The sequence below is a fragment of the Schistocerca serialis genome, chromosome 9 (genome assembly GCF_023864345.2).
Source record: "Schistocerca serialis cubense isolate TAMUIC-IGC-003099 chromosome 9, iqSchSeri2.2, whole genome shotgun sequence".
Taxonomy (NCBI): domain Eukaryota; kingdom Metazoa; phylum Arthropoda; class Insecta; order Orthoptera; family Acrididae; genus Schistocerca; species Schistocerca serialis.
Window position 1 is genome coordinate 445874755 of NC_064646.1, and position 13407 is coordinate 445888161.

Consider the following 13407-nt stretch of genomic DNA (forward strand, 5'->3'; position numbering starts at 1 on the left):
GTTTAAGGAATTACCATCCCGTTTGTAGGACGCCGTTAACACCTAAAAACAAACGGCTGCGTCTAGAGTGTTTCCGTGACCGGGAATCACGGACTGGTGATGAATGCCGTCGCATTGTGTTCGGCGATGAATGACGGTTCTGCAGAACACGGGACGACCACCGTCGGCGAGTATGGCGGCGGCCTCGTCAGATGTCGCATTCTTCCAACGTTTTGGTGAAGAACAGAGGTGTTACTCGTGGCCTCATGCTGTAGGGAGTCGTCGGGTGTTACTTCCGATCACGGCTGGTAGTGATTGAGGGAATTCAGAACGGAACGTCGCATTCGTCAAATGTTTTGGACGGGCACAGTGGTGACACGCATCACGTTATGGCTTGGAGAGCCATCGGTTATCAACTCAGGTCGTGACTAATCGTGACTGAGGGAATTAGGACGTCACAATGCAGTGTCATGGTTACCCTGCAGGCTCTTGTGTTAGCGCTCGAGCGACTGTATCGTGGTGTCATTTTTCTACAAGACACATAGCACATGTCTGTTGGAACTTTCTGCATGTTGTTGCCAGCAAGATCCTCATATCTGTTGCCGATATAACACGCATGCGGCCATCTCGGACGATAACTGTCTCGCAGTCGTAGCATCCAGGATATAAAGGGCGAGTAACAACACGTGTGGGCTAGCTTGCCTCTGGTGAGGACACGAGGGCTTTATGATGCTCTTCCCTACCGAATCATTGCCTGTCTCCAGACCAGAGGCGCTGTAGCGTTATACTGAAAGGTAGCTCGTTCTACCAAGTTCCTTGTCTATTTGACTCCAATATTATAATCGCTGATATAGTATCACATATCCTTTCAATCCGTGAAGCTTCTTTTAGTCTCCTACCCCGTTCGATGTGCTTCAGGTTTTGTTAGGCAGCGTACATAAGTCGATTGCTCTTTCCTAATTCATCAACTACGAAATTCCTTAATTCCGTGTACGTCTGGCCTCATTGGAATAATGAGCAGTGTGCATCAAACAGGCAAATTTGTTTATATGTAACAATTTGAAATTCTGAAAGCGACGTGCCGCAGTGGTTAGCACACTGGACTCGCATTCGGGAGGACGACCGTTTAAACCCGCATCCAGCCATCGAGATTTAAATTTTGCATGATTTCCCTAAATCGCTTCACGCATATGCTGGGATTGTTCCTTTTGAAAGGGCACTGCCGGTTTTCTTCCCCATCTGAGCCTGTGCTTCGTTTCTAATGACCTCGATGTCGACGGCACGTTAAACCATTCTTCCTTTCTACATCTACATATACATACATACTCCGCAATCGACCATACGTTGCGTGGCGGAGGGTACCTCGTACCACAACTAGCATCTTCTCTCCCTGTTCCACTCCCAAACAGAACGAGGGAAAAATGACTTCCTATATGCCTCTGTCCGAGCCCTAATCTCTCTTATCTTATCTTTGTGGTCTTTCCGCGAAATATAAGTTAGGGGCTGTAAAATTGTACTGCAGTCAGCCTCAAATGCTGGTTCTCTAAATTTCCTCAGTAGCGATCCACGAAAAGAACGCCTCCTTTCCTCCAGAGACTCCCACCCGTGTTCCTGAAGCATTTCCGTAACACTCGCGTGATGATCAAACCTACCAGTAACAAATCTAGCAGCCCGCCTCTGAATTGCTTCTATGTCCTCCCTCAATCCGACCTGATAGGGATCCCAAACGCTCGAGCAGTACTCAAGAATAGGTCGGATTAGTGTTTTATAAGCGGTCTCCTTTACAGATGATCCACATCTTCCCAAAATTCTACCAATGAACCGAAGACAACTATCCGCCTTCCCCACAACTGCCATTACATGCTTGTCCCACTTCATATCGCTCTGCAATGTTACGCCCAAATATTTAATCGACGTGACTGTGTCAAGCGCTACATTAATAATGGAGTATTAAAACATTACGTGATTCTTTTTCCTATTCATCTGCATTAATTTACATTTATCTATATTTAGAGTTCTTTACACCAATCACAAATCCTGTCCAAGTCATCTTGTATCCTCCTAAAGTCACTCAACGACGACACATTCCCGTACGCCACAGCATCATCAGCAAAAAGCCGCACATTGCTATCCACCCTATCCAAAAGATCATTTATGTAGATAGAAAACAACAGCGGACCTACCACACTTCCCTGGGGCACCCCAGATGATACCCTCATCTCCGATGAACACTCACAATCGAGGACAACGTATTGGGTTCTAATACTTAAGAAGTCTTCGAGCCACTCACATATTTGGGAACCAGTCCCATATGCTCGTACCTCAGTTAGGAGTCTGCAGTGGGGCACCGAGTCAAACGCTTTCCGGAAGTGAAGGAATATGGCATCCGTTTGATACCCTTCATCCATGGTTTGCAAGATATCATGTGAAAAAAGGGCGAGTTGCGTTTCGCAGGAGCGATGTTTTCGAAAGCCGTGCTGATGCGTGAACAGCAACTTCTCTGTCTCAAGGAAATTCATTATATTCTAACTGAGAATATGTTCGAGAATCCTGCAACAAACCGATGTTAAGGATATTGGTCTGTAATTTTGAGGATCCGATCCGTCCGTCTACCCTTCTTATATACAGGCGTCACCTGCGTTTTTTTTTCAGTCGCTCGGGACTTTACGTTGGACAAGAGATTCGCGATAAATGCAAGCTAAGTAAGGAGCCAATGCAGTAGAGTACTCTCTGTAAAACCGAATTGGAATCCCATCAGGACCTGGCGATTTATTTATTTTCAACCCATAGAGCTGCTTCACAACCCCAGGGATGTCTATCACTATGTCCTTCATACGGTAATCTGTACGAGATTCAAACGGCGGTATGTTTGTACGATCCTCCTGCGTGAAAGATTCCTCATATGCTAAATTTAAAATTTCAGCTTTCGTTTTGCTGTCTTCCGTTGCCAGGCTCGACTGATCAGTGAGTGACTTTTTTCTTCCTTCCAATAAAACGTTCACCAATCGATTATCTGGTAATAGCTTGTCCAACATGCATCTTTTGTTTTTTAGTTGACGTTTGAATGAACTGTATCCGATAAGGAAGATTGATACGCTGGATCTACTACGGTGTGAATATAAATAATTTCAACCGCCATTCACCTTGAGGTTGGGCATACGCTTGGCTAGTGCGATGACCTCGCAGGTGGAGCCAACGTTGGTGACGTGGCAGTCCGGAGGTCTGCGTCGAAGCGCACGGTGGCGGCCACGTGGAACACGACGGACACCCTGCCGGTGAGCTCGGCGGCGTCAGCCGGGCTGATCCCCAGTCCCGGCTGCGTGCAGTCGCCCGCCACGGCCACCACCTTGCGGAGGTAGTCCGGGCACGCCTCGCGGGCCTTGCTGAAGACCTGAGGACAGCACAGGTAAGGCATCTCACGTAGGACCTCCCACATACTCCGTGTAAGGTGTTATCACAAATACTGGCATGTGAAATAATCGGGTCTACTGCCGGATGTTTGTGTCGCTCTGGCACAATATTCCGGCCAATATACTGGACAAGATCCTCCAATACGGCAGTCTCAGGTAGCATCTGAAGAAGGCAACAAGTTACGTGGCCGAAATATTGTGCCAGAGCGACACAAACATCCGGCAATAGACACGATTATTCCACATGTCAAGATCTCGTCGGGAAAGCGTGAAGAGTTACATCACAAATACTGTTTGCAGGTTCCTAAAACCTCCTCTGAGAAGTTTAGAAACTGCAGGACAATGTGGTGGTCATTATTCCTCCATCATTACAGCTGTTCGACAAAATAATGCAAACACGAATCGTTGCTTGGAGTTTCTGTTCTGTAACAAAAAATTCAAAAACATATGATTCAGTATTGCAATCAAAATTGCACAGAATTCTTTTGGAACTCGGAATACCAAAGAAGTATGTTAGACTTATAGAAGCGAGTTTGGAAAATACGAAAGGTAGGGTACGCGTGGGGAAACTGGAGAGAGAAGAATTTGTAATAAAGAACGGACTTAAACAGGGAGATGCCCTGTCTCCGCTACTTTTTAATTTAGTCCTAGAATATATTGTACGAATAGCAGCAGATAATTCAGAGGCTGTGGAGTTAAATCGAAATATTAAGATATTAGGGCATCGAGATGATCTAAACATCATTAGTGATAGTAAAGTATCTGTAACAGAAAATGCGAATGCGTTAATCAAGGTTAGTGAAGATGTAGGTCTAAGGATAAGTGAAGACAAAACTAAATTCCTGGTTACCACTAGAATGCCAACAGCAGTAGATCAGGAAATATTAAGAGTTGGAGACATGCAGTCTGAAAAAGTGAACACATTTAAGTATCTAGGCGTGGGCATCACTTCGAGAAATGAGATTGAATCTGATCTGAAGAAGAGATTACGGGCGGGAAATGCGTGCTACTTCTCACTGAATAAATTACTTTCATCACGGATATTGTCTAGTAATTTCAAGATTAGACTATATAAAACTATTATTCTACCAGTTATGCTGTATGGGTGTGAGACTTGGTCTCTCACTGTGAAAAATGAAAAGCCGTTTCGAGTATTTGAAAACAAAATTTTAAGGAAAATTTTCGAAGCAAAAAGGGATGACATTAGTGGAGAGTGGCGAAAACTGCATAACGAAGAGGTTCACGAACTCTATTCAAGCCCTGACATAATCAGTATTATTAAATCACGTATGCTCCGATGGCCGGGTCACGTACCTCGAATGGATGAGGGCAGGGCAGCGTGCAGAGTACTGGTAGGGCACTTAGAGGGAAAACGTCCTGTGGGGAGACCGAGGCGTAAATGGAAGGACAATGTGAAGGCTGATTTGAGGAGTCTAGGTGTTGAAGATGAATGGAAGGAAATAGCCCAAGACAGGGTCAGATGGCGAAAATAAGTTGCTGCGGTATTGGACTCTTGAGTCCGGTATGACCAGTGTGTAAGTAAGTAACAAAAAATTCAATGTTCTGATAGCAATCGAAATCCAGAACAATAGTCCATGGAACTTTATACAATTCATTTTGAGGGATATTCTCCGTTACCACAGCGGAGAATGCAAAGAAGGCTTGAGCCTTTGAATTAATGTAGTGACTTAGAAGCATTTCATAAACTTTGGCTCTTACCGTTCCTTTAAGAGTGACCTTATGTCCTATAAAACAATTGACACGACTCCGAAAACCATTAAACAAACTGCACCATACTTCATACCCGCGGCTGGAAGAAGACGACGCATGGAACTGATTTCCCTCTCTAACGTTTGTTTCAAAGGGAGTTAGGCAGTATCTTTGTGGAAACGGCCTTCTTATTAGAAGTAATGGGTATAATCCAGGAGCGTTCTTAGAACTACGGTGACAAAATTTTCCAGCCATTGTGAGTAGACTTGCCTCGTTATAAGCGTACATTTGCCGTGTATTTCTGAACAATGTGGTGGGCAACAGGAAATGTAACCGCATAAACGACCACCGTATTCCGGCTTACAGAATCCATGCCCTTAGCATAAACGACACATTGTCGACATTCATTTTGTTAGGTACTTATCAAAGCACACCACTCAAATCCCTCACATTCGAAGGAACGGCTTTGGACCTCAGCTACGGCCACCAAATCTTACAAGTCCATGGCAAAGAGCTCCAGAGTGTTTTCTTTGGATGACAAGCACCTCCACTGGATTAACAACGAATCTGTCACGCTAAGGTGGTATGTTCACTCTTATGAGACGTCCTCTCAAAATGGAGTGCAGACATGCAAGACTGCGCTGTCGCTTCCATGCAAGCAGATACAGAGCTGTATGCTTGAGAGTTATAGAGGGTGTAACTGGGTTTTCTCTTTTGATGCTAGTCAATTGTCAGGATGAGCATTACTGCAAAGGGCATTTGATTCTAAAGCATTATGACAGGGTGAAAAACACTAAATAAATTACTTTTTCTCTCTTAACATGTGGGTAGGGTGGGTTCTTCCTTGGCTCGGGTATGAGGTAGAATGAAACAGTATTTTTACATAAGATAACTTTTATTGAAAGATTTGTACAATTGTTTCCTTACTGGTTTGACTGGAGATGCGCATCGTGCAGTGGCCCGTTTAATTATTGAGAACGAAGTCGTGAATCGGATGGTGATACCTTGGATGAGGAGTCCCAGTGTCTCTTCTCTTTATGCGGCCGTGTGTGTTGTGCGTCGGCCAGCGGAGCTGCGCGGCGGGTCAAGGCCAGTATCCCGGACTCGAACAACGGACTCCAGCTTGACAGTCTTCGGCTGTCAGATCTTCATCACCAGCTCACAGGTGACTGCTGATGTGAGGCCGTCTCGTTCCTGTCCTCACGAGCCACCCGGGTACGAAAAAATCAAATAGCTTCTAACTTATGTCTTCTTGCGGTGAGGCTGCTGCTTGCTATTCCATTACAGCGGCGGACTTCGTGCTTCTGTGAATGATGTAGTCTCTTCCTGCATAACGGTCTTCAGCACCGATTGAACTGTACTGGAACTGAACTAAAAACTACTGTCGGGCCCACTGCGTCTCACGTATTTATTTACTTCAGTTCACTGGAGGTGAACGACTTCACGGTCATTGCCTCTTCTGTCACGTTGAAAAGCTTCTCGAAGAATCTTCTTAACGTCGGTCATTGGCTCTTGGAATGTAGGTGAGGGCCTTTGATCACGTGTGACAGTTGAGAAACACGTGAGCCGGTCGGCCGACGCCCTGACGGCTGAATCTACAGCTCCGCTTATGGGGGGAGGGCGATGTCTTCTCCTGAAGGTGCTGACTTGCAAGCGCCGGCCGTTGCCACTGCTGCTTTGCCCGCTGTTTGCCAGTGTGTAATTCTTCTAAACTAAACTTTTTCATTTATTTTCTAATTTCTACTTCACTTCACATTGATTTCACTAATTTATTTACCTATCTTAAGTACCACTCAACAAGGGTGATAACGTCCTCTACGGAAGGCAAAGTTCCGAGTTCGAGCCAGTCAGGAGCACTTTTTTAATCTGTCACGAAATCCATCTTCCGTTTGGTTCTCTTATAATGTGATCCAGTAGTGTGCTGCAGTTGTACTGCAGTTCATAGCGATGAGTAGGAAACGGCAATGATGGTGTTGTACTGTTGTGCAGGAGGCGCGCATCAGTTGCCCGACCACCTGGTGCCAGCCTTTCTACCTCACGCTACTTCGGCGACCTGCATGTCGTTGTGAGGAAGGAGAGGCGGAACAACGAGGAGAATAAAAACACCCGGCCTTGAGAGAATAAAATCTTATATCCGGCTTGCAATGGAACGTAGCATCCTGACATCTAGAAGCAGCGGCGTTAACTACTACGACACAAGCTAAGGAAACTAGAAAAATTAGTGTCCTGTTCCACAGTATCCAGCAACAATACAACATATTCTTCTTACGATCTGTTTGAGTAGCTTTCTCTTATCTTAGGACTGATAATTATGTTGACTATACGTGTGGAAAGTGCTTGTATGACCTTTCCCACCACAGAGGAGACTTTCTTTTCTTATCTCTACGAAACATAGACGTGCACTCTGCCGTGGCAGGGCACATTCCGTTTAATATCCAAGAAAGACCGTTGCTGGTAGGTTACAGGTCATCGGAACAGTGGTAGTTAATTAAAAACAAATATTGGAGCAAGGATCTTTGTGTGATGTGAAACCGTGTACTACCAAATTTAACATCAGCAGCTGTATGTCGTTATTATTAATAGCTGGACATTCATTTGAATGTCTGTTATCCATGGAACACACTAAGAGTATAGATCTCTGCTGCCCAGGTGTCATTTTCCCAAGTGATAATACATTTACCCACGTAAGCGTTGATGCGATCCACTGAATTGTAAGTTTTGAAAGGACGTATGTTCTATCCTACTATTTGTTCTGAAGGTCGCTGGACATACCAAGTAAGAGAAAACATATTGGTTCCAAGATCAGACCTCAGACGTAATCGAGAAGGAATTATGCCATACAGCTATCAAGAGGACATACCACGTCTCGGAAAATACATACAGAGTACACATACTCTTCCAAATATATTCTCAATATGATCATCTCCTTTCCAAAAAGATTCATAGTTAACTCATTTGGGTTCTTGGCAAGGACAGCACGCAAAGGAGTATTCAGAAGGTGGACGAATAAGGTTGTCAGTCGACAAATGGTAAAGCAAGGATGTAATGTTACCAGTTTGAAAATTGAGCGGCAACTACAGGACTTAAGCGAGGAATAGCGTAGGTTGAAGTTTGTCTTATTAAGGAGCAGTAGTCAGAAAGAGGACAGAGATACTTGCGCATTTGACAACAGAATAGTAACAAGAGTCTTGGAGAATTGTTGAACAACTGCTGGCTTTGTAAGGAATAGGATTAAGAATTCTTACAAAGATGAAGTGAAATATGTCAATACCTTTTGTTACTGTCAAAGAATACAACATCCCAATGTTGCAGTTCATTGATCATGATTATGCACACAACAGATATGAACGATTTTGGAAAGTACAATCCATCATCAAATATGTCTGGGAGACCAGTATGGTTTGGCACGAGGAAGATGTCCTCTTAACAATAAGGAATATGGTTTTACAATCAGACTTTCATCGCCAGTATTTACATCAGTAGTGTGTCTATTTCGATCCTGATCCACTTTTCACCTAAATGCAGTATTGATATTTGTGGTATCACTGACTTAAAATGGAAAAGCTACTACGGATTGCCTACTTGCATGACCAAATACTTCGCAGTCCAAGATGGCGGTAATATCCACCGCCTTATTAATCATTTCAACTTATCACGTGACAAACCATACCCCTCCTCTATCCTACCCGACCCCTTCCCTATCTACATTCTCCCACCCTCACTCCAGTCAACTTCAGCGGAGTATTGAATCAGTTACTTTAACAATGTAAAATCGGTGTATAGTTCACAAATAACTTACTTTCGAAAAAATTAGTAAGATTCACTAGAATAGGCCTCAAGTTCGAAGAGATTCACCTAAAATAGCCTTATGCTCAGGCACACACACACACACACACACACACACACACACACACACACACACACACACACACACACATGCTCACATACACACATATACGCAAATACTTCCTACCCCTGGATGTCGTCATATTAAAATAAGGTAGTCAATCACCTGAATTGGGTAAAAATGGAGTCATTTAACGCAAGCTTAACTTGAATTAGCGTTATATACTGTATTGTCTTGTCGCTAAATTTCCACGTTGCGCGGAGTGGCCGCGCGGTGGAAGGCCGCACGCCACGGATTGCGCCCCCCCCCCTCCCCCCCTCCGGAGGTTCGTGTCCTCCCTCGGGGATGGGTGTGTCTGTTGTTCTTAGCATTAAGTAGGCTTAAGTGGTGTATAAGTCTAGGGACCGATGACCTTAGCAGTGTGGTACCTTAGGGAATCACACACTTTTTTTTAATTTCTACATACGGCAGTAAATAGCTTAACTCTCTCCCTCCTTCTCTCTCTCTGTCTCTCTCTCCCTCTCTCTCTCTCTCTCTCGTTCCTGTAGCTCTATCTCTCTGTTTCAATCTCTGATTCATAATTAAAACATCCAAAATTATTTCCACCTCTGCCTCATAATGATCATAATGCTTTATTTAATAAGACAACAGCGTTGTGGTGTCTGAGGCCATACTGGAAGGCAAGGCCCCCGCAGTTTTTATGTGAAATCATTGAAGCTTCTCAAATAAAAGAAATATTATAAGCTTTTTACATCTTTATTCTTCACGTCTACATACTTGCAGACCTCTGACGCTAAAGCGCTCTTAATTATAGTGTAACATTGTGGTGTGTAACGTAACTGCGTCGGTAGAGACAAACAGTAAGCTATAATCGAGTTTCAAATTAGGAGAGTTCTCCCATACAGGGAGCACCCTCTTCTTAGGCGTGACAGCGGCAGACCACACAGCAGCACTGCGGTATCTGCAGCAGTCCGGCGCTTTGGGTTCCCCCTCATCCATCATCCTCCATACAGTCCCGACTTGGTCCCATACGATTTTCATCTGTTTCCAAAACTTAAAGAACGCCTTCGGGATGTTCACTTTGATAGTGAACCAGAGGTGAGGTTGTGGTTCCGTCAACAAAGACAAATATTCTACACTGACGGTATCGACAAAGTACTCCATCATCGCGGAAATGTGTTCGTCACCAGGGTGACTTCGTTGAGAAATAAACAGTGTATATAGACATCAAGAAAAAAATGTAGAAAGTTAATAATGTTTGTTTCATTAAAAAAATATTAAGAGTTTTCACTAGAAAAATTCAGAGGCATTACTTTTCACCACGCCCTCATACTAGAGAGATAATTAAAAAAAACACAATTATATAGGCATAAAATCACTAAGAACTTTGAGAACATACGAATTTAATCATCGTCCACACTTTTTATGACATCATCTATTCCAAACAGTAGCTAACTACTGTCTGAGTAAATAGTTGAGACAATTGCATTAGATAGTTAAGCTTTGATGGCATTAATAAATTGGAAAAGGCACCGATTTGCGTTTTACAGAAAAACTCACACAATATGAAAATTATATCACTAATGTAACAATGATGGTGACATTTCCTTCTTTCACTGTACAACAGTCCGCCCCCGGTAGCTGAGTGGTCAGCGCGACAGACTGTCAATCCTAAGGGCCAGGTGTTCGATTCCCGGCTGGGTCGGGGATTTTCTCCGCTCAGGGACTGGGCGTTGTGTTGTCCTAATCATCATCATCATTTCATCCGCATCGACGCGCAAGTCGCCGCAGTGGCGTCAAATCGAAAGACTTGCGCCAGGCGAGCGGTCTACCCGACAGGAGGCCCTAGCCACACGACATACATCATACATATATATATATATATATATATATATATATATATATATATATATATATATATATATATATACACTGTACATATATATATACATATATATATATATACTGTACAACAACAAGTTCCATTCCAGTCATCCGCGTCACACGGGAAATCATCCAAGTGACTGTCACGCCAATACCATTCCATCAATTTCACATTTAATTCTTCAGTCACTGGTTCATATCTGTCAACACAACTTTACAAATTAAGTGCAGAAAGTGCAGAAAGTCAGGGGCAGCTCTTGTTCTCGGTATTATCCACTTTGTATTATAGTTGTTGTTGTTATGGTCTTCATGTCAGAGACGGGTTTGATGCAGCTCTCCATGCTACTTTATCCTGTGCAAGCTTCTTCATCTCCCAGTACCTACTGCAACCTACATCCTTCTGAATCTGCTTAGTGTATTCATCTCGTGCTCTCCCTCTACGATTTTTAACCTCCACACTGCCCTCCAATACTAAATTGGTGATCCCTTGATGCCTCAGAACATGTGCTACCAACCGATCCCTTCTTCTAGTCAAGTTGTGCCACACACTTCTCTTCTCCCCAATCCTATTCAACACCTCCTCATTAGTTATGTGATCTACCCATCTCATCTTCAGCATTCTTCTGTAGCACCACATTTCGAAAGCTTCTATTCTCTTCTTGTCTAAACTATTTATCGTCCATGTTTCACCTCCATACATGGCTACACTCCATACAAATACTTTCAAAAACGACTTCCTGACACTTAAATCTATACTCGATGTTAACAAATTTCTCTTCATCAGAAACGCTTACCTTTCCATTGCCAGTCTACATTTTATATCCTCTCTACTTCGACCATCATCAGTTATTTTGCTCCCCAAATAGCAAAACTCCCTTACTACTTTAAGTATCTCATTTCCTAATCTAATTCGCTCAGCATCACTCGACTTAATTTGACTACATTCCATTATATCGTTTTCCTTTTGTTGATGTTCATCTTGTATCCTCCTTTCAAGACACTGTCCATTCCGTTCAACTGCTCTTCCAACTCCTTCGCTGTCTCTGATCGAATTATGTCATCGGCGAACCTCAAAGTTTTTATTTCTCCTCCATGGATTTTAATACCTACTCCGAACTTTTCTTTTGTTTCCTTTACTGCTCGCTCAATATACAGATTGAATAACGTAACATCAGGTATAGGCTGCAAACCCTGTCTCACTCCCTCACAACCACTGCTTCCCTTTCACGTCCCTCGACTTTAATAACTGCCTCTGGTTTCTGTACAAATTGTAAATAGCCTTTCACTCCCTGTGTTTTACCCCTGCCACCTTCAGAATTTGAAAGATAGTATTCCAGTAAACATTGTTAAAAGCTTTCTCTAAGTCTACAAATGCTAAATACGTAGGTTTGCCTTTTCTTAGTCTAGCTTCTGAGATAAGTCGTAGGGTCAGTATTGCCTTACGTGTTCCAACATTTCTGCGTAATCCAAACTGATCTTCCCCGGGGTCGTCTTCTACCAGTTTTTCCATTCGTCTGTAAAGAATTCGTGTTAGTATTTTGCAGCAGTGACTTATTAAACTGATAGTTCGGTAATTTTGACATCTGTCAACACCTGCGTTCTTTGGGATTGGAATTATTATATTCTTCTTGAAGTCTGAGGGAGAAGTGTGTGGCACAACTTGACTAGAAGAAGGGATCGGTTGGTAGCACATGTTCTGAGGCATCAAGGGATCACCAATTTAGTATTGGAGGGAAGCGTGGAGGGTAAAAATCGTAGAGGGAGAGCACGAGATGAATACACTAAGCAGATTTAGAAGGATGTAGGTTGCAGTAGGTACTGGGAGATGAAGAAGCTTGCACAGGATAGAGTAGCATGGAAAGCTGCATCAAACCAGTCTCAGTACTGAAGACCACAACAACAACAATAACCTAAGGACATCACACAAATCCATGCCTGATGCAAGATTCGAACGTGCGACTGTAGCGGTCGCGCGGTTCCAGACTGAAGCGCCTAGAACCGCTCGGCGACAACGGCCGGCTCGTCAATACTATGGGAGGGGCAATAAGTGATAGATAAACGTGTTGGTGTGCCATCGGAAGTGGCTGGCCTGCTTTGTGAACAGAAATTCCTTTCACTTCGAAGAGACAAAGGCCGACTTGCTGTCACCACTTTGCGTTAGATGGATGACATCGGCCGTGATAAGTTGTAAGAAGCCTCCTCGTTCGATAACCTTAATAAACCGCATAGCAGGGAAAAGCAGGACACAAGGTTTTTCGAGAAGTGCATGTATGAAGGTGACGATTAGCTAAATCATCGAAGCGACCTGGTATATAACGACTGGTCATCGGTGCAATATTTCCTCATGGGAAGGAGATTTTTCACTTGGTAACAATATATCTTTGACTAGCACTTAGCAGTTTCATTCTTAAAGGTGCTCAAGAATTGTGCATACTTGTAGAGTGAAGAACGAATTTACTGATCAACACAGAGAACACTTCTGGGTGACGTATGGTAGAGCACACTTTGGTTCAAGGAGCAGTAGTGTAGACCTCAACGTGGAACGTGGTATAGGAAACTTCTGGTCGAGGCACGGTA

The 13407-nt window shown here is 43.6% G+C and overlaps 1 protein-coding gene across 1 annotated transcript in view; it reads right to left on the minus strand.

Moving 5' to 3' along the window:
- Window positions 1–13407, minus strand: part of LOC126419143 (fatty acyl-CoA reductase wat-like) — a 166725-nt gene that overhangs the window by 115862 nt on the left and 37456 nt on the right. Inside the window, 2 exon segments of the mRNA XM_050086253.1 lie at window positions 3123–3181; window positions 3184–3370. Coding sequence (XP_049942210.1) covers window positions 3123–3181; window positions 3184–3370 — 246 coding nt within the window.